The 22335-nt window shown below is 51.0% G+C and overlaps 1 protein-coding gene across 5 annotated transcripts in view; it reads right to left on the bottom strand.

Annotated features, from left to right (window-relative positions):
* CACNA1A (calcium voltage-gated channel subunit alpha1 A) overlaps positions 1-22335 on the bottom strand; it is a 212870-nt gene that overhangs the window by 99429 nt on the left and 91106 nt on the right. For all 5 annotated transcript variants that reach the window (XM_045811947.2, XM_087867228.1, XM_087867225.1 and 2 more), the window contains 3 exons: positions 19907-19998; positions 17284-17436; positions 12762-12955 (listed from right to left, as the gene is read on the bottom strand). In XM_045811947.2, the coding sequence (XP_045667903.2) occupies positions 12762-12955; positions 17284-17436; positions 19907-19998 (439 nt within the window). The remainder of the gene's footprint in view (positions 1-12761; positions 12956-17283; positions 17437-19906; positions 19999-22335) is intronic.

Raw genomic sequence — 22335 nt, 5'->3', positions numbered from 1 at the left:
CCCGGATAGTTACCCAACAGAAATGTGAACAGCATGCAGAAGATTGTTCATAGTGGGGATCTTCATAATAGCCCCAAACTGGAAATGATCTGAATCCTCATCCACAAGAGAGAGGACACATAAATGGAATGTCATGCCATGAATGACTGCCACTTGTCCCATGAAACCTTACAGAGTTAGTGTCAAGCAAAGGAAGCCAGACAGAGAAGGACATATATGGAAGATTCCATTTATACAAAATACAAAAGCAGGCAAACCAGTCAACCGTGCCTGAGTCCTGATGGGGCACCCTTTGGTTCCACACAAGGAGGCTTCCTGGGCTGAGAAGGTTCTGTTTCCTGATCTGGGTGCTGGTCACATGGTTGTGTCTAGTTTGTGAAAATTCATCAAGCTCCTCCCTTAAGATCTGGGTGTTTTCTGTATGCTTATTTTACTTCACTTTTTAAACATTTTGGGGGTCAGCTTTACCTTAAAAAGGAAGAAAATTTTGACCCATGGTACAACGTGGATGAATGTTGACACTATGCTGAGTGAAATAAGCCAGTCACAAAAAGACAAATGCTGGGGGCACCTGGGTGGCTCAGTCAGTTAGGCATCTGCCTTTGGCTCAGGTCATGATCCCCGGGTCCTGGGATCAAGCCCCACATGGGGCTCTCTGCTCAGAGAGCCTGTTCCTCCCTCTCCCTCTGCCGCTCCCTCTCCTTGTGCTCTCTCGTGCACTCTCTCTCTCAAATAAATAAATAAATTCTTAAAAAGAAAAGACACATGTTGTATGATTCTATTTCTATGAGGTTCCCTACAGGAGTCACAGTCACAGAGACAGGAAGTAGACGGCGGGCACCAGGGGCTGGGGGAGGGGGCGGGGAGTCAGTGTTCGGTGGGGACACAGTCTATTTGCAAGACGTAATGAGTTCTGGAGATGCGTGGTGGGGACGGCTGCAAAACAATGAGAATGCACTTAATGCCACAGAACTGGACCCTTAAAAATGGTTTAAGATGGTGAAGTTTATGTCCTGTGTATTTTACCAACAACAAAAAAATGGAGAACAAGGCAAACCAACCAACAAAGTCAACGTTCATCATGGACACATGGACAAGCTCTGGGGACAATTAATATGTCAGGGCTCCTAGCTCATGTCCTTCTTCCAACAAACACCCGAAGTTCTGATGCTTTGCTTCTAGAACGTTCTGAAAGAAAGAATGGAGTCAGCAGAACAGGGCTGGACAGAAGGCAAGACCGGCTTTGTGCTTTTCTTTTCCAGTGCTGCGGCAGCTGAGGCTTCTCATGCCTATTTCTTAGGCTAAATATAGTCCAGGGAGAGAAAGCCCGCACCAGCCAACACAAGAAAAAGTCTGGGCCATCTCAGGAAACAGGTTTGGGATGGGGACAGAGCGGCGGGTGGGGGGAGAGAGGCAGGATGGAACAGGGAGAAACAGCAGAGGCCCCTCAGAACTGAGGCAGCCCCTCAATCTCAGACTCTGCCCACACCCCAGCTCCCCAGCAGGCTTAGGACCCTCTGAGCCATGACATCCTGCCCAGCCTAGTAAGACACATTCAGCACCAGGCACTCAGCTGACCTGAGCTCAGTTAATCCTCTCACAGACCCCAAAAGAGGGTACACCATCCTTCCCATCTTCCTGGGATGGTAAAGAGAGGTAAAGTTCCACACCCTAAGTCCATTCTGGGTTGCAATAGGTCCCCTCAAAAGATGTGTTGGAAGTCATAACCCTGGAACCTGGGGATGTGACTTTACTTGGAAATAGGTCTCTGCAGCTGGCATCAAGTTAAGGTGAGGTCACGATGGGGGGCCCTCATCCAATATGAGACGTCCTTTTGAAGAAGAGGAAAACACCAGGTGGAGACAGGGACACGCAGGGGAGGGGATGGCTACGTGGCTACAGAGGCAGAGAACGGAGAGAAGCCAAGGAAAGCCAAGGGTCGACAGCCATCCGCAGAAGCCAGAAGGGGTGAGGAAGGATTCTACCGAGTCTCAGAGGGAGCACAGCCCTTCTGACATCTTAGTCTCTGACTTCTAGCCTCCCCGTGATGACAGCCACAGAAAATGAATATAGTCCCGGAGCTACTGAATGGCAGAGGTCCCCACCCCCCAATGCCCCTGTCACTCTGCCCCTGAGTAACTCTTCTCCAGCCACCTGGGCTCCTTTCAGCTCCTCAGGTGCACTAGGCATAGCCCCACCTCAGGACCTTTGCACCTGCTGCTCCCCTGCCTGGAAGGCTCTTCCCCCAGATTCCTACATGGCTCCTCCCTCACTCTCCTTCAGGTCTTTGCTCAAATGCCACCTTCTCCGGGAGGTCTTCTTTGATGGCCCTTCATTTCTAATCCCATTTCCTGCCCTTCATCCTCTCCACACTTTACATATTTCTCCTGTTCACTGTCCATCTCCCCAGCTGGAATGTCAGTTCCACAAGGGGCAAGGACGTTGTGGATTTCTTTTTTGGGGGGTCCGCTGCTGTATTCCCTAGCACAATGCCAGGCATGCAAGCAGTGTTCAATAAATGTTTGTAGAATGACTGAAGGAGAGGTGGGTCCAAGTTCCCCACGTAGCCCGCATCCTCAGTTCCCAAGCTGTTCCCCCTCCCCCACCTCCCTTGTCTGCTTTCTTCCCTGGGACTGGGGGAGAACTTGTTCTCCTTTCAATCTGGTCCAACTTATTCAGTTCCATGCTCTAGAGCCAACAACTCATGGAGAAGAAATTGGAGGAGGGGTGGGTCCAACTTTTGATTAGGAGGTGGGCTTTCCCTGGGGCCTGCTTGGGAGCAAACTGGGAACTATGTCTCCCAAGAAGAACGGCTGGAACTGCCACGGCTGTTCTGATAGCAGAGGATGTGCGGGGCCCAAACCTCCCCTCCTGGGTCCGACCTCCTTTGGCAGTTCAGGCAAAGGGCGGGTGTGTGCAGGAGGCTGGGCTCGAGGAAACGAAGGAGGATGGAAACTTGCTCACCTGTCATCATCAGTAATACTGAAAAGGACGGGCTCTTAAGAGTCCTGTCTTTTTCCCAAAGGCTCAAAGAGTTCCAGTGCTTGGAACACTATTTCTTATTAGTGCTGTCACTAAATATTTCTGGTGATGGGGTGGGATGGCTCGTCCCGGTCCCCTGTGGTTGGCTGAGGGCCACATGAGTGCTGGCCAATAAGGAGTGAGTGGAGACAGTTGTGCCACTTTGGAGCCCTGAACTGTCAGCGTGGGACCCTCGGGGCTTGCTATTTGGGACAGCAAGTGGCAATGTCCTAGCTGCTTTATTAGCTGGCTCCCAAGGGATGATGGTGACAGCCCCCTTCCCCCACTGCCGACCTACACTGGACGTGGCATGTGAACAAGAAAAGAGATTTGTTGTTAATGTCACAGAGACTTTGGGGGGTGTTTGTTACCGTGGTATCACACAGCTTTCCTGGCCGACACACCCGGATACCTCCTCGGTTTGCTCCTTCACCTCCTTCAGGTCTTTCTCGAATGCCACTTCCTCATCGACCCTTCTCTGGATCTCATGAGGCAGGTGGGGGGAAAAGAACATCTCTGGTATGTGCAATGGAGAAATCGGTACACCGAAAGGTAAAGTCCAAGATTACCATGCTCTCGTTTCTGTTCTCTGAGCCTCGGCCTGGAAGCCAGTGTCCCCTCGATCTTGGTGTGGTTGATTCCTCTCATCACTCAGCCTTCAGCTCCACGGTGCCCGGCTCAGAGAACCTTCCCAGCCCTCCTGACCCAAAGGGCTAGCCCTTCCCCCCAGCACTGCCAGACATCCATTCTCTTCCTGGCATTCTTCGTACTCTGAATCACCTTTTCAATTTATACATTTGTTTGTTTGTAAACTGTCTTTGTCCCTAAAACGTCACCTCCCCAGTGCCTAGAACAGCACCTGGCATACAGTAGGTGCTTACTAAGCATTGGTGACATGATGAATGCACATAATTCTGAGGTCCCTGGGGTGGGTTGTTTCAATAATACCAAGGACAGGGGCACCTGGGTGGTTCATTTGGTTAAGAGTCCGACTCTGGATTTCGGCTCAGGTCACGATCTCAGGGACAGGAGGTGGAGATCCGTGTCAGGCTCTATGCTCAGTGGGGAGTCTGCTTGAGATTCTCTTTCTGCCCCTTCTCCCCAAATAAATAAATAAATCTTAAAAAAAAATAATACCATGGACAGGAGACTGTATTTATCTCAGGTCCAAATGATCAGGCTATTTCCCTGGGAACAAAGAGACAGGCAAGACAGCCACTGTCACGTTAGTAGAGCACTTTTGAGCCAACGAAATACCCCTTGATTCCCCCAATTTCCATACCCAGTGGATGGGGGAACCAGGCTGAGGAAGACAATGTGACTCGCCAGCTCGCACAGGGTGTGGACGGCACGGCTGGGGCTAGAACCATCCTTCTGGCTTGCCACAGAGCAATTTTTTTTCTACTTCACCTCTCGCTGCACTCACATAGTATTTTATATTTATAACGGTTGGCCCGTGAGAGCCTTAAAGGAGAGACTGATTCATCCCCGCACGGCCGGGGCCTCGTGTGGCGCCTGGTGCTTAGCAAGCGTTCGATAAATACTCATCAAACAAATTAATGGCTGAGTCCCAGTAAAATTCTTAAGTGCCTTCTGTTTTATGGTTTATTTTCCTCTAATTTTTTGAGCATGGTTCATTCAGAAAAAGTATAGAGGATGTTAAAAAAAAATGCTCAGCTCAGGAGAACACCCAATTCCCCAGCATACTGGATAAAAATGGTGTGGGTTTGACCGTGAAAGAGCCAAGGTCCCACAGTGGCCGTGACGGAGGTCGTATGTCCCTGTTTATACCCACTGTAGATCGTGCAATGCCTGTTAATTATTTTTTGAGTCCTCCTTTTCCTATTTGCTCTCAAAATTGTCCCGGTTTGGATGATAAATTATATAGCCTCTCTGCCTACGTAGTCCCATCAGCTCCTCTGGCCTCACTGGCTCCCTCATTTGCCCTCACCCACTGCCCACCAGCCACGTGAGCCAACTTGCTGCTCCTCACAAATGCCAGGAATGTTCCTGCCCCAGGGCCTTTGCACTGGCTACCCTGTCTGCCTGGGCCTCTCCCCTCTAACATACTTGCATGGTACCCCCCCACCTCCTTCGGGGTTTATTAAAAGAACTGTAACCCCTCACTTTGACAATCCACAACCCATCTCCTGCTTAATTTTTCTCCTTAAGCTCTCTTACACGGGAGTCCTCAAAGTTCAGCCCATGGCCTAGCCACTTATGTTTGTAAATTACGGTTTTATTGGTACACAGCTATGCCCACTCCCTTATGTCTTTTTTCTGTGGCTGCTTTTGTGTTATGACAGCAGATTGAATAGTTGTGACAGAGACTGTATGGCCGCCAAGCCTAAGATATTTAACATACTCTCTGCCCTTTACACATCCATATATAATCTCTTAACTATGTTGTTGATCACCTGCTTCCTCCACTAAAATGTCAACTCCCCCCAAACAGAGATTTCTGTCTCTTCCGTTCACTGCATATTCTGGGTGCCTGGAAGAGCGCATGCACGTAGGAGGTGTTCAAGGAATGTTTGTTGAATGAATGCGCGATCCAAAGTCCCCCTGATTTCGATGCTTTGATATTGAATAAAAGAAGCATCTATGAATAAAAAAAGGGTTTAGGTCAAAGATCGTTTCAAGCACGAGTAACCATTTGTCAAGGGACACACATTTATAATCATCCACCAGACACAGTCTCGCTGCTTTCCTAATTGACATTAACTGAAGGAGAGAAACAGTGAGACAAACACAGAGGAAAGCAGAGAGGTGGGGAGGGAGAGGGAGAAAGAGAAGACAGGAGGAGGAGACAGAGACAGACATGACGTAAGAGACACAAAGACAGAGGGGGAGAAGGAAGAGCAGGGGAGAGTCAAACAGAGGAGGAGGTGGGATGATTAGTTCCCAGTGCTGGGTTCGAATTCCGATGTCGCCACGCTGGGCTATAGGGCCTTGGCAGGTTGCTTTATCCCTGTGGGCCTTGGGGTTCTCATCTGGAAGATGGGTCTAAAAATGCTTCTTGCACAAGTCTGTCTCATGGATTGATTGACAGTACAAGAAGATGTGTGGCAACCGGGAAATTCAGGGAATGGCAGCCAAAAATGAACTCAGGAAGACTTGGTCCTGCCAGGACTCCCCTGCTGCTCACCACAGGTCCTTGTTAAAGGACCCCTGCCTCTCCACCTGCCCCCCCACCCCCCCGGTATCCACCAAGACAGGGCAGGTCCCTCACCCCCGTGCTGCTTCCAGGCTGCTTTGGCCCAGCACAGCCCCCCTTAGCTTCCCCATGCCACCACCACCACCAGGGGCGAAAAACCAAGTTTGGGGAACTCCACCCGGTGCCAGATGTTAACTAAACTCACTGCACAATATACGTCTGTCAAATCTTACCCTGTACAGCCCAAACTTGTATCTCAATAACACGAAAACCCAAAAGAATCCCTGCAGTCTCTGAAGAAGGCTCTTCCGCTCCTAATCCACCTTTTCCGCCCCAGACCTTAAAGAGAGTTTTACGAAATTACTCCTTTACAAATTGAACTGCTCTCTTGGGCACCTGGGTGGCTCAATTGGTTAAGTGGCTGACTTCAGCTCAGGTCATGATCTCGGGGTCCTGGGATCGAGCCCCACATTGAGCTCCGTGCTCAGTGGGGAGCCTGCTTCTCTCTCTCCCTCTGCCCCTCCCCCCACTCACATTCTCTCTCTCTCTCTCAAATCAATAAATGAAATCTTAAAAAAAAAAAAAAAAGGAACTGCTCTCGCTCCCTCTCTCCCTCCCCTCCCCCATACCTCTTTCCCGGGGTTTGGTTCAGGGCACCTGGTCCCACCACTCCCCGGCTGCCAACCTCAGGCCATGCTCTCAACCTCTGACTCTTATTTGTAAAATGGGGGATAGTAATCTTTCCCCCTTGGCTTATTTATAAACCAAACTCCTGACTTTATTTGAATTTCATCAGTTTTCCTATTAATGTCCCCTTTCTGTTCCAGGACCCCACATCACACCCAGTTGTCTTAGCTCCTTTGGCTCCTCTGGTCTGTGACAGTTTCTCAGCCTTCCCTTGTATAGATCCTGACCTTGACAGTCTGGGACAGGACCGGCAGAAGGCCCTCCAATCTGGGTTTGTCTGATGTTCTGCTTGTGATTACACAGGGGTTGTGAGTCTTGGGGAAGGAAAGCAGAGGTGAGGTCCCCTGCCCATCACATCTTTGCCAAGGGTCACACGATTACACATTCACTGGGGGAGGTGGGCGGCCAAACTTGGTCGCTTGCTTAAGGTGGTGTCGGCTAGGTTTCCCCACTGTAAAATGACGTCATCTCCCCCTTCCCTACCCTCCTCTTTGGAAGGGAGTCACTAAGTCTAGCCCACCCTCCAATGCGGAGACAGCTCTGCTTCTGAAGGGGGAGTGTCTGCATATATTAAATGGAATTCTTCCATAAGGAAGATTTCTCTTTTCTTCACTTACTTTATTTAACCGTAAAACAACAAGAACGACCATTGATTATTGCTATGTCAATCAAGCCTTTGGTGTGGACTCTCTCTGGACAGGTGACGTAGATGAGGACAGCCAGCACACCGTGGACACACTCGGAAAATAATCGCCCCCCCCCCGTTTCCTGGTGTCATAACACCCCAAAAGCTCTCGTTTTTTCCTCTTAAATCTATAACAAGACAAGTCTAAATACTTTTTTCCTGATTGTAAAAGGAAATTGTGTTCACAGTAGAAAAATTGACAATACAGAGGAGTTCGGGAAGATAAAGATTCCTGGACCCCACGACCTAGAGGCCATCTTGGTACAACGTCTTCCAGTCTTTCTTTCCCTAACGTGTATTTCCAAATGCACACACTTGAGATCAGGTGTTACAGGCTGAAGCGGATCGCGGCCCCTGCGTTCATATGTGGAAGCCCTCACCCCCAGCGTGATGGTATTAGGAGGTGGGGCCTCTGGGAGGTGGTCAGGGTTGGATGGGGTCACGAGGCTGGGGCCCCCACAATGAGGTAAGTGTCCTTATAGGAAGAGACACCGGAGAGCTAGCCGTCTCTCTCCCCACCGTGTGAGGAGGAAGCAAGAAGGCGGCCCTCCGCCAGCCAGGCGGAGAGCCCTCACCGTGCTGACACCCTGGTTCCAGCCTCTAGAACCGTGAGAAATGAGTTTCTGTTATTGGAGCGCCCCCTGGATGCTATTTTGTAATGGCAGCCAGAGCTAAGACAGAAGGTTTACCTCACCTAAAAAAAAAAAATCAATTCTCATCATTATACAGTGAGCATTTCCCCGCACCCGTAAATATTCTCCCAACAGATGCTTTTTAATGACGACGTAATATTCCCTCATAAGAAGGGACCATAAGGTACTGAACCAGTTGCTTCCACTTTTGTTCTATTTTTACAAATAATGCTGAGACGCACATCCTGATATAAACCTTTGACAGCACTGCTGATTAGTTGAGGTTAGGCTTTTTCCAGAAGGCACTTTATTTAACCAGGAAGCCAAGCAGAAAAGAAAAGGAACAAATTAAGATTGGGAAAACCTGGAAGGGGACTGAACATGCCGTGTAGGTGGGCTGCTGCTGTTCCCTCTGCCAAAAATGCTCTCCCACAAACATCTGCCTGGCGTTCTCCTTCTCTGTGGAAATGCCACTTCCTCTGAGGAGCCCTCCCTGATTGCCTGACCTAGACTAGCCTCGCCTTCCTCTTGTGCTGTTTTCTCGTCACAGGGCAGGTCACCACGCCCCCTGTTACGCATTTGCTTACTGTCTACGTCCCACTGTAGGAGCGATGTATTATTTATCATGTTTATTGCTGTGTCCATCTCCCCTGAGTGGGGATTTTTGTCTGTCTTCTTCATGGCGGGTCCCGTCCCCTGCCCCCGCCCCTCCTGCCACCCATCACCTGCCCATTTCCCAGCACGCAGTAGTTTCTCAACAGTGACTGAATACACTAATGGATTTCAATGATGTTGAGAAAAGAAACAAGATGTTGGGATCAAAAAGCACTGCCCACCCAGGCAGGCGGCACCCATCTGGCTTCTGAGCCCATGGATTCTAAGACGCTTGGAGCTGGTGTGTCTGGCCTCTCTCCCCATGGGTCTCACCTGCCAGGGGCCAGTGAGGCCATGCCCACGGGCCTTGGCTCTAGCACAGATACAGAGGACAAAGATTCCGGACCCTGTGGCCGGATGGATGGAGGGGGCAGGGCTGGCAGAGGGCAGAACACAGGAGCAGGGCCCAGAGGCTTGGAAAAGCAACAGCTCTGCCCGCAGCAGCAGAAGCTCAAAGACAGTCACCTTCGCCCCTGCCTTTGGCAAGGAGAGCATCTAGTGCTTGTAGTGTGTGTGTGTGTGTGTGAATTTGAGAAGCCCCAGACAAGGGTTCAGGTCCAGTCGTTTATTTGGGAGGTGTTACGGATTGAATTATATTCCCTCCTCCGCACCCCCCCCCAAGCTATGCTTTAACGCCCAGGACCTCAGAATGTGACCTTATTTGAAAATCAGGTCATTGCCGAGGTCATGAGTTAAGACGAGATGGTGCTGAGTAGCGTGGGCCTTAATCCAACACGACTGGTGTCTTTACAAGAAGATAACCCTGTGAAGACGGGATGTGCAAGTGGACGGCAGAGAACGTGTAAGCCAGGGAACGCCAAGGATTATTGGCAGCCACTAGAAGCTGGAAGAGGCCAAGAAGGTTCCTCCCCTAGGGCCTTCGGAGGAAGCCTGGCCCTGCCAGTGCCTCGACAGGGCACTTCTGGCACCCAGACTGCAAGCCAACGAACGTCTGTTGTGTTAGTCACCCCTCTGTGGTACTTAATTACTGCTCGAGGTTCACATCAGGCCCAGATCACTGCTGGGGTTTCTACCTGCAGGAGGACGGTGGAATGTAAGTACATGGAAAGTTCTAGAAGGCTACTCAGAGTTAGTAGTAGCTACCAGTGGGGTGAGTGTAGGGAATAAAGGGGGACCCCACAGCCCACTCTACTCCCTCAGGTGCTGTAGGAGTTTTTAGGATGAAAAATTCGTATGTATTTCCGAGAGGTGTGCCTACCAGGGTGGAGAATTCGGCCTGCACAGAGCTCGCTGAGGGTCACGCACTGTTGTAAACACTTCACATGTACCCACTCAATCCTCCTGCCCTGTGAGGTAGGACCGTGCTTCTGCTCATACTGCACAAGTGGAAACGAGACACAGAGGGGCCAAGTGACTTGCCCAAGGTTGCACAGCAAGGAAGTTGGTGGAGTCAGAATGGGGACCTAGGCAGTCCGGTGTCTGACTCTGTGCTCTCACCACTTCCCCTGAGCTTGTTTCCCCCAAGACAGCTCAGCTCTAAGCTTCCAGGACAAATATCTCTTCCAACAATGGTGCATGTGACTAGAGAGTCTTCTGGAAATCTGTGGTCCTGCTCATGCTTCCTCTCCCACCACTAAGAACATCCTCAGTGTCTTCCTCTGAAACTCTGGACACTTTCTCTGGACATCCAACTCCATGACACAACCCTTTCCCATGTTCACAATTTTCTTAGCTTCTGCTCCTTAGTCCCATTCTCTCCTTCCCGGCCCCCAGCTCTGTTTCACTCCCAGGAGGGCTCATTTCCCCCGGCAGCCTCCTCTCACACCACCTTGCAAAGCAAAAACCTAGAATCCATAAAAATTCCCAAGCAAGCTTTTGCCAACTGGGTGTAAGCTTTTGTCCAAGCTGTTTGCAAGTGAGGCCCCAGAGAGTCTGTTTCTAGAGATGTTATGCTGATAAGGTCTTCATACAAATTAGAACACCATGTCTCCTTCCTACATTCTTTACAGTTGTCAAAAAACTGTAATAATGGTGGACATCTATGTAGTCTACAATACGAATTACACTCCAGAGATGTGGTGGCTTGTGCAGTGCGTGACATGCACAACTGTCCATGGCACTTTTGCAGTCCACTTCCAGGCTGTATTTTCAACCCCACCCTAAAATGAGCTACTGATCAAAAGGATAGGTTTCTGCAACTCTCCCTCCACCCCCACACGGGGAACCTTCCTTAAGAAACCTAAACTGCCACCAGGAGGAGAGCTCAGCAACCCCGCATGCAGGAAGAAGGCTGGTTATTGCTTCCTCAGCAGGCCAAGCCCTGACTCATATGGGCAGAACCTTAACTGGCAATTTCAGCACTTAGGCAGGCAGAGAGGATACCTCCGTGAGTCAACGGAGGTATGTGTGTGGAGCAGCCCCAGGGGATGCTCGTGAGGTCACTACACCTGCGGCGTCCTGTGTTTGATCCTGAGTCCCTGACTCCACTCATCTCCAGCTGTCGATGGGTGACTGGCTTGGGGGCCTCTCACATGCACAGGTGGGTGAGGAAGGTGTGCTATGTTTAGCACAGAGAAAGCTTGCCCAAGGTTGCACGGCAAGGAAGCTGGTGGAGTCGGGATGGGGATCCAGACATCAAAATATCTATCAAAATTATAAATACACTTCAGCTGTTGACCCAGCGATCCCACTTCTGGGAATGGACACCACCAATCCCAACTACATCTGCACAAGGATGAAAGACATAAATGCAGCAGTGCTCGTGGCAGCTCCGATTCAATGTCAGAGGATGGGGAACCATCCAAGCATCTGTCTCTGGGGAACTGACAATGGAGTGCTACGCAGCCGTACAAAAGAACGAGGATGTGCTCCATGTCCTGCCACGGAAAGATCTCCAGGATATGTTGTTATGTGCCCCCAAGAAATCACCGAATACAACGACAGGTATAGAATGGTACGCTTTGGGGTAAGAAAGAGAGAGGAGGATATAGATTTGATTACACTTACAGTTGCATAAACACTGAGAGCATCCAGCAAGGAGGTGAAGGGTTTGCACATGGTGGGGGGATAGGAAACAGGACGCAAGTGGGGCAGGTGGACCTGTCCCTAACGTTTTCAAGATCTCAGACAAGAGTACCGACGGAGGCCCACATACTCTGTGTAAATATTTAAAAGCTACTAAATAAAATATGCTGTATGCTTCTCCTTGTAAACATACCTTCATAAGCACTGGGAAGGTCAGGGTGGAATTTAGAACCTAGACGTCTGCACTGGATCACGATGTGAGCAAAGCCAGCCCTGCCCCCGGACCACGCATAGCCTGCCTTCAGAACCCCCACGCATGGCTCTGTCCAGCCCGGGACAGGGGGCTGCATGCACACATGCATGGGCACTCCTGCTTGCATGTCTAAGCTCCAGCACATTTGTGCCAACAGATGCTCCTAGGACACGTGGCACAGCTGGAGAACAGACCCACAGAAGAATCTCATGCAAGTTCCCGGAATCTGGGCTTGGGCAGAAAATTCCAGAATCCCAGATAATTCGACAGCGATCTAGAAAGTGGAGTAGATGGTGCCAGCTTCTGGTAGACATGTCCCCTGAGCCCCATGGCCTCCTTACCCTACAGGGAGGGAGCATGGCTGGCAGAGGGCCAGTGAGGGTCCCAGCACAGAGCCCCTTTGTATAGATCCCAGGATATTACTCTTTTATCCATGTGGGCTTTTGAAGCACACAACTTTACATATTAAAAAATCTAAAATTATATTCAAACACTTGCACAGTGAAAAGTGATTCAGCATCTGTGTGTCCTCTAGATTTCCATGTCCCGAAGAACCTCCTCTACTTAAAGTTCTGATGACTCGCATCTCCTTCCCCCTGCACATTGCCCCCCGCCCCACCTCGCCAGCTCAGAGTCACTCCAATGCAGCCTATGACATCAGCTGATCCAGGAACCTGCATCACTTACGTTGTAGAGGAGGTCAGTCCACCCTTCCATGGTGATGCACTGGAAAACCGTCAGCACTGCAAACAGGATGTTGTCGAACTGAGTGATCCCATTGTTGGGCCCTTCCCAGTAGGGCTGACATTTGGTCCCATTGGGGCAGGTGCGGGCGGGTTCCTCTGTCCCACATGGAGCCGGAGACTCACCCTGAATGTCATCTATGAAAGGGAAGGGGAGAAAAGTCAGGGGAAGGGGCTAGGAAAACCAACTCTGAGAAATAGGGGCTGTAAAGATTCAATAATGTTGGGAAAAAATGACTATTGGAATGAATTTATCAGTCTTTTTTTTTTTTAAGTTTGGCTTTATTGATCTATTCACTGTTTCGTTTTATTACTTTCTTCTCCAAGCTTTATTACTTTTCCTGTGTATTTCCTCAACTTTTGAGATGGATTCACGTTCTTTTCGGGCTATAAACTGCCCTCTGTGTGCAGCTTTAGCTGCATCTCACAACATCTGTCATGCATTATTATCATTATTGCTCAAGCAAAATATTTGGCAATTTCCATTATTTCTCCTTTGACCCATGGATAACCAAGATGCATTTATTAAAAAAAAAAACTTGCCAGATATTTACAAAAATAGAACAGTATAGGGGGTGCCTGGGTGGCTCAGTCGGTTGAGTGTCTGACCCTTGATTTCAACTCAGGTCATGATCTCAGTGTTGTGGGATCAAGCCCCGTGTCAGGCTCTCTGCTCATCGTGGAGTCTACTTGTCCCTCTCCCTCTGCTCCTCCTTCGCCACCCCTCAAATAAATAAAATCTTAAAAAAATAGAATAGTATAACGAATTCCCATGTACCTGTCACCAATTTCAACACTTATCAACTCAGAGTGAATCTTGTTTCATCTTTACCCCCTCCCCACACTTTGCCTTGCACTAGAATATTTTTAAAGCAAATCTCAGATACCCTATCACGTCATCCACAAATAAGAAGCATGCCTCTTCATTTCCAAACACTTTCTGAGTTATCCCTTTGTTACCAATTTCCAGCTTAATTACACTGTGGTCAGAGGATATGTTTTGTGTCATTTGGTCCTTTAAGATCTGTTGAAATGTGCTTTATGTTCCCTAATACAGACGGTTTTGGTGATGATGCCATGCACATCGTGAGGCGGTTGGGTGCAGTGTTCTCCAGACTTCCATTAGGACAAATATGTGAATTGTGTGATGCTGTTCTTCCATAGCCTGGTTTTTCTTTCTTTCTTTCTTTCTTTTTTTCTCTTCCCCTCTTCTCTCCCCTTTTCCCTCCCTCCCTTATTCTCTTTTCTTTTGTTTTTTCTTTTCTTTCCTCCCTCCTTCCTTCCTTTCTTTTTTTTTGGGATGTACTGGGTTCAGGGAGCTGTTCTGGGGGCGAGGGAGGCCAGTACACACAGTACTTACCCTTAGGCACAGGAGCTAAGATTTCCCCCCAAACAGCAAGAGGCAGATTGCAAAAATGCCACAAGGAAAGAGACACATGCCAACAGATGTCCCTTTTGCTGGTAACCAAAGACAGCTCCCTGGTGAAGCTGAGCTGGAAGCCAGAGGTGGGGTCTGAATTCCAAGGTGTTAATGGAGACACCCCAGGAACACATAGAATCAGGGGGACACAGAATGACCCCAGGGTGTCCCCAGCTGGACCAGAGTAGTGGATATGAGAGGACCCTATTCAGTGAGTCACACTTTTGAAGGTTTTCAGAGAGCAACACTGTCCACCAAGAAAACAAACAGCCAAGTGTGCAAACTCATGCTCTTCACAAAACAAAAATATCTATCCATGTATGTGCTATGGGCCCACATTCCCAACCCCCACTCGGCACGCCGCAGAGGGAAAGAAACCAGCACGGACAGCGTGAACGTTACTGGCCTTTGAAGCTTCAGTTAAATAGAAACTGTAGGTCATGCAAAGTGACACCCGCCACTCTCAGAAGTGACACCCACTGCTCAAGAAACCACAACCACATCGGCCCCTGGTTTAAGTGGCCGGAAGTGCCTTCCTCATTCACGCTGCATTTGGTACAGGGGGCTGTTATTTAACAAATACAGGTCGGAGGGCAAAATCTTTTAAACATAAGGCTCAGAGCAGGGCGAAGAAAATGCACAGGCTCCTATGAGAAATGAGAACCACTGTTTGTTGGGAAGGTCACCTCTGTCCAGAACCTTCTCCGTCTCCACCCTTCGGCCAAGTCTGGCTCGGTTCCCAGCCGCCCAGCGGCCCCCCGCATGAGCCGGTGAACACTGGTCCATCCTTTTTCTCAGGGCTACAAGAGTTCCCCAATGTTTGTCCTTATTTGGTGGGGAGATGAAAACACTCGTCGGCTTTCATTGCTACAAACCCGTTGCAGCCGAGGAATCTTGTCTCCTCCAACGATTCTGGAGGCTCTTGGAAAGCAGAACGCCTTCCACTTCACCTTTGCATTTCTCGGAGTGTTTGGCACGGTTCTGGGCACGCAGGACCCGGGGTGCCGAGGATAAAGGAACGCAGCTGAAAACCTGTCTCTCCTTAGCAGTTTGGCCCAGTGGTTCTCTTGATTTCAATCCCCCCTCAACCCTCCGCCCCCCCAGCACGAAACACTCTGAGGGCTGCTTCTAGAAAAGCAACCGTCCAGAGAGTCTGAGGAATTTGGTTATAAATATATTTTAAAATTAACCTGCTGCCTGGGTGTCTGTATATATCTGTCTCTTACTCACACGCCTTATATTTTTAATCGCGAGCTTTTCAGTCATCCTCCTAAAATGAGGCTTCCTAACCCCCAGCTGCTCCCCCCACATCTGCCCCCTCACAACCCCACTCAGACCCAAGCCAGTTGTGTGTCTGCTTGGCTAGAAAGACAAAGAAAAACCCCAAAAAACCCCAACCTCAACAAACCCCCAAAACCTAGGCTCCAGGAGTCCTGGTTTCTCTGCTCTTGGCTGACTTTTCCGAGGGGCCCTGCCCTGTATCTCTCCCTCCTGCATTTCCGCCCGGGTGACGAGGCCAGGTGCAGAAATAGCTCTGCCTCAATTAACACCTTCTTCATCGGGGAAAGAAATAATTAGGACATCCCATATTGAGCAAACTTCACAAGCCCAGGAGAGAAGGAGTCAGGAGGAGCAAGAGAAAAGGAGGAAGAAAAAGGACATCTTGAATAAACGTCCCTACTGAGTTTTCCTTCCCTCTGGAGCGGTCTGGGGCCAGGGCCCCACCACTTGGGGGTCACCAGGAGGAGACGGTGGGTGGGGAGCCACTTCCGGACAGAATCTTCTTCCCAGCGAGACAGGCCCGAAGCCCCTTTCATTTCTCACAGGGGTTCCCCTTCAGCTTTACCATGCACTCTGCCCATCCCTGGAATTCATGGTTCCCTTGTCCCAGGACTAGCGCTGACAGCCCGCCCGTCTGCACCAAGATGGCCGGTGGTCCCAATACTGACATACAGACTTCTCTCCTTATCCGGTTCCATTTGGTTCTTGTGCTTCAGAGAGCAAATGAGCTTGGAGAGCAGCAGATTTAGCGGAAAATGTATCTGGAAGCTACCGGGTACCCCGAGTGTGTGGATAATGGGGGACACAGCCCTGCCCCACTGCTGATTCAGAGCTGAGACCCACAGGTGAGCCTCCTGCCTTCCTGGCTTTTCTCTGCCTGTCCTGCAACCCATTTCTTGACCCAACCATGGAGGGGTTGCTGCTGGATCAGGACCCTGCTTGTGCTAGGTTCTGACTGTTGGTGTCACGCCTCCCAGCTGGGGTGTCTTCAAGGCACATTCTGGAGGAGGCCAGGAGGACCACCCTCTCTATGCCTTTTCTCCAGGTTATGGGGATTGCCCCCCACAGAGCAGTCAGAACTCTTCCTCCCTGACCAGGCTGCCCCTTTTCTTCCTGCTTGAGAACACAGTATGCACTGTGGTCCCCGCAAGGTTACAAGGCGGAAGCTGATGGCACTCTGTCTATAACCTGCTGTTTGCCTGGCCCCACACACTCCCACCTCAAAACACCTTTCATGCCTGCTCCAGCCCAGGGTGCAGGTCAGCCAGCCGCGCCGGGGCATTAATGCCCACCCAGGGACAGTCCTTGTCAGTATCGGACAGAGTTTGGTGGATAACACCCCGGCTCCCTTGCCCCCTGGCTGGGATGGCTCAGAGGCGCGCGTCCGATGCTATAGGGACTGAACCCCAGCTGCCCACAATGGTAGCCTGCTTGATACCACTACACCCCTTTCCTAGATGTCTTCCTGCCCTGTCTCATGTCCCCGCTCCCCCGCTGGCACTTTCTGGGATCAGTCCCAAATAAACCACATACCCCTGGGACAGCTTCCGGGGGACCCCAATGCAAGGCCCTAGAACAACCAAGACCCCAAGGGCTATCTCACCCCCAGCATTGCCTGCAGCTCTTTGGAAGGAAGTTCTCTCAGCTGCCAGGAGAAAGAAGCAAAGCCCTGCATATCCCCTCCAGGAGCTTGTCCCCAAGGGAGGAAGGTTTTGGGGGAAAAAAAAAAAACAAAAAAACACCACATCATGCTGCTTGGACCTACCTGTCCCCTCTTCAAAGCAGGTGGTATGAAATTTTCCCATATAAAATTCTAACCCTATGATTGCAAAAATAAGGATTGCAAAAAATAGGAGGAGGCCAATCTGCAGCAGGGGGATCATTGCCTTCATGATCGACTTCAGGACGACTTGTAAACCTGAGAAGACACAGAGAGAGCCCCACGGCTCTGTGAGCAAGCACCCCAAACCCTAGGGACCCAAAATACACGCGAGGCTGGGGGTGGGGCAGTGACAAGGGACCACAAAGGCTGGTCGTCATAAAACGGGAACAAGCCCTCCTAATATTTGAAGGCACTTTTTATTTTCAAATATTTTTAAAGTATTTGACATACACTGTCATTTGATGACGTTTAAGGCAAGAAAGGGGTGGAAATCGAATCCTTTCTGAGCCATATTCCTGGGTGTTGGGAAGCTTTTACCCAGAGCGGGGCGCCTTTTCCTAATGTTTCCCACCAAGAGGGGGCGTCTTTTCCTAATTCATGCACAGGCAGCAGCTAGGCTAGACGCACCTCCCTCTGCACGGGGAAAGCAGTCACTGTCCCAGTTCCAGTCCCGAGAAGCCAGATATATTTCATTGGTTGCTAGCACAACCCCATGAAGTGGGCACCCGTGTAAAACTATCCCCATTTTGCAGAGGTGGGAAGCAAGTCCGCGAGAGGGGATGCATCCAAGGGCATTAGAAATAACAGAGCGGGGACTTACACCCAGGTCTGAGTGATGTCAGATCATATGTTTGTGGCCACTGTGCTATCAGGAAAGTCTATGGTTAAAATTCGGGTTCAAACAAGGAGCCTGAGGCCTTGCTTCCTGATTAGAAGAGCTTTTCATGGCTCACGATGGGCCCTCCCGATGGGTGGAAGCCACAGGGACCCGCGATGTAAGGGTGATGTTAATGGAGGTGGTGTGGCAGGGTGGTTAAGGCTCTGGACACGGGATGCGGTGCGTGCCCGGGCTGGGTACCCTCCGCCTCGGCCCAGCCCCCTTCCCGCTGCTGCGGGTGGCAGCTGCTCCCAGCTTCCAGCTGCCCCTCCTCTTTATACAACTGCCCGTGGTCATCGAGAGCTGCCTTACCTGAGCAGACATCGTCTTCTCGCCATCCCCCACCCCCCGCCCCCAGCAAGTGACCAGAGAAGAACGAAAGGCCATCAGTGTCTCTGCCTCAGGTTGGAGGAGAACTCTGGTGCTACTCACACTCCAGAGCTCCCCATGGGATCAGGCCAAGACCGCATCCTCGCTCAGCATCTTTCCCATCCCATCCTGCTGCCCTCATTCCCGCTCTCCTGACGGCGCTCCCCAGACAGAGCAGGGCCAGCTGAGCACCTAGCTAAGTCTGCCTCCAGGGGACCCGACCTAGTCATCTACTTACTAGCGACGTGACCTTCAGCAAGTCAGGTCACCATTCTGAACCGTGGTCTCTTCATCTGTAAATGGGGACTGGAATAGCACCTCCCTCTCAGGGTTAAATGACAGAGCACATATCTGGCCACGTACCGTCAGAGGTGGCGACATTCTTGCTGGTATTAGCTTGGGGATGACCCTTAATGCAATGCAGGCAGCTCCTGGAATCCTACAGACACCTAGGCAGAAGTGCCCTCTTCCTACAAAAAGACCCTGCTGGTGGTCGTCTGGGAGATCTTACTCTTTAAACCCAGATGGCAATGAACCTGACAACCGAAGTCAACGCGATGTAAAATGGAACCGATAACAGCACCTACCTCACAGGCTCGTTGTGAGGACAAATGCATTTTTTAAATGGTAAATACTTAGAACAGTGCCTGGCATAGAGTACGTGCTTTTAAAATCCGTAGTAGTAGTACTAACTGAGACAGTGGGACAGAAGGAGGTCAGCCCTGTTTCGTTCTGGTTTTTGGCAGCCGAACCTCCGTCTGACCCTGAAGATGGCAGCTGCGCCCAAAGGGTGGGGCAGAAGGACCGCTGGAGGGGGAGAAAGCAAGCAGGCGGGACGAGTATGGGCTCTGGAGCTCATCACTGTCAAGCTGTCAGAGCTCAGGGGCAGAATTTAACCTGTCCGAGCCTCAGCCTTTTCATCCGGAAAATGGGTTCATTGGGCGATTGGGAGGACACACTAAGACAATGCACGTAGAGTTCTCTCTACAGTGTCCGGTATGCAGCAGGCGCTCAGTAGATGGTCACAGTCACTGCCACCAGTGTTACTGGCCAGGTTCGGGGTCACGATTGCTAACTCCTAGTCCTGCCGTTCTCAGCCACATGACCCTGCTCAAACTATTCAGCCGCTCCAAGCCTCAGTTTCCACATCTGTAAAATGGAGATATCAGCACTCTCTCCCACCTTCACAGAGTCGTGAGTACTGACTGAGATGTAGCAGCCTGGCTCCCGATAGACAGCAGGTGCCCAAGAAACTGGTGCTGTGCTTACAGGTGGGGCTCCTGGCTTGCTTTCAGAAGCTCGTAGAGACCTGCTGCCAGGTTCCTGGGGGTCCCTTGGGAGCTTCCCCCCAAGAGAAGGCTGCCCTAGCACAAGCTGGGAAGCACTCAGGGGCCGCTTCTGAGATGCTCTGCAGAGGGGAAACTGAGGACTCCCGGCACCCCTGCACAGACCCCTGGCCAGGGTCGGAAACTCACGCACTTGGGATTCCAGACACCAGCTTGAGCGGCCTCAGCACTCGAACTGCCCTCAGCGTCCGTAGGTCAAACTCCGTCCCAACTGTCGCCAAGATGCTGGAAGAAAGAAGCCAGAGTGGAAAACAGAGGGTGGGTTTCAGGGTCAGACGGGAGTGGGATTTGATGTCATTTATCGGCTAGGTGACCACAGGTGGGTGACTTTACACTGCTGGCCTCAGTTTCATCCCCCGTGCTAACCGTACCTGCCTTACAGGAAAAAAGGTGATTTACAAGGACCCCAACAAGGTGTATGGTTGATGGTGGTAATAAACACTGGATTGAGAGGAATAGAAGATTCCTGTTGCACATGGTCGGGGTGACGTTCAACATATTTCACAACGCACAATCGGACAATTGGACTGAATCGTGGGGAAGCCCAGGGGTCCCGGGGAGGGGCCAGGGAGAATGGCAGACCCTTTGGGGTTTGGCGCTCTTTACCAACTGGCAGGAAAGTGGTTCAGTATCAGGAGCCCAGCCTGCGTGGGGTTCAAATCCCGGCTCTGCCATTTCCCAGCTGGGTGACCTTGGACAAGCCAGCACACCTCTCTGTGCCTGTTTCCCCTTTTGTTGAACAGGGATAACAACAGTACTGACAACGCCTCAGAAGGGTCTGGGGATTAAATGGACTGAGAACATGTGCTGCGGTCAGCGTGGTGCCCGGCACACAGGAAGTGGGCTAAGCTACTCGGAAATTAATGAAAAGAAAAAAAAAAAAAACCCACAGAAAACCAAACCAAACAATGAGTGTGGCTCTGCTGGTGTGGACTGGCTTGGTGCAGCTGAGGGATTGCGAGGAGGCCAGTGTGGCTGGAGCCAAGCCAGCCAGGGTGACAGAGGGAGGAGGTGAGGGCAGGGTGGTGACGGGCAGATCGTGCAGGGCTCCGTGGGCCACGGTGCAGACTCTGGTGCTTTCTCTGAGTGACGTGGGAACCACGGAGGGTTCTGAGCACTGGAGGGATAGGACGTGACCTGTATTACAAGAAGGCCCCCTGTGGGACAAGGCCAGAAGTTGGGAGATGGCGGGGGGGAGGGGGCACCGCACTTCCAGGTGAACCCTGGTGGGTCTGCACCTGGCTGTGCTGGACACAGTGGTAGCACTGAGATGAACTTGACCCCGCCCTCAGGTGACCAACCTCATGAGTGGGTGAGGTTCAAGCGTGAGTCCCTGTGGCCCCAGGCTGCAGGAGAATGAGGAGGACCTGAATACAGACAGGAGGGCTGGGGACACATCAACATGGAGCCCAAGGACGAGGAGGCAGCACAGCCCCAAATCTCAGATCCAGAGTTAAATCGTGGTCCTGCATTTTCTCATCTTGTGGCCTTTGTCCTAACCTGTTCAAGCCTCAGAAATGCAGATAATCCAACCTCCCCCTGGCCCAGTGCAGTCCTAACAGGCACCCTAAGATGTACTACTTTTCATCCCACACCCTGGAAGGATGAGAAGGAATTAGGAGGGGATGGCACAGGGTGGGGGTGGGGAAGGCTTCTGTGGCCAAGAAAACCCCACAGAGACAGAAGCTTCGTTCAGGATATTGGTGGGGAGAAATGGGTGGGCTGGTGTTGGAGGCTGTGAACTGGAGGCTGAGGAGGTGGGTCTTATCCTGTGGACGGTGGGAGTCATGTAAGGTTTCGGAGCAGGGGAGGGATCTGATTAGGGTTGGCGTGGTGAAGACAAGGCTGACAGCTGACAGGACAGATGGGCAGTGATGGAGGCAGAGCGAGGAGGGAGCGGTGAGAGCAGGCCAGCGTAATGAGGGCTGGAACTAGGACAAAGGCAGTGGGAGTACAAAGGAGGCCCCAATTTAAATATAGCTGCCATTGATTGCTGGGCATCAGGGAGCTTGCCTGGGCTCATCAAATCCTCCCTGCATCCCAGCAGTCGGCAGGATGAGTCCCATTTTCCAGAGGAAACCAGAGCCCAGAGAAGTTACTAATGCATGGAGGTCCACACCATGGAGCAAGAACTCAAAGCCAGGACGCCAGGACGCCAGGACTCCAGAACCCCAGTTCTCCACCTCACATGGCTCGTTGGATCGGGTGGGGGCTGTGTTGGGAAAGACGGAATCGAAGAATGGCTTCCCAGTTCTGAATGAGACACTAAGCAATGGCCGTTCATTTACTCAATGATGGTTTACTGAGCATCTACTACAGGTGCTCGAGGACACTGCCACGCACAAGAAGCCAATGGGAAAACACATGATATTTCAGATGGTGGGAAGTGCTGTGGAGAACAATATGGCAGCCACCAGGGCTCCCCATGGAGACACTGAGTGTGATGGGATGGGAGCGAGAGGACTCAAAGATGCCTGCAGGGTTTTGGCCTGAGCTACCTAAAAGATGGAGTCGCTGTAAATTGAGATAGGAAAGGGGTAGGTTTGGAGGAAGATCAGACTG

The sequence above is a fragment of the Ursus americanus genome, chromosome 14 (assembly GCF_024610735.1).
Source record: "Ursus americanus isolate L20-20 chromosome 14, mUrsAme1.1.p, whole genome shotgun sequence".
NCBI classification, from domain to species: domain Eukaryota; kingdom Metazoa; phylum Chordata; class Mammalia; order Carnivora; family Ursidae; genus Ursus; species Ursus americanus.
This window is presented reverse-complemented; position numbering and strand designations above follow the sequence as displayed.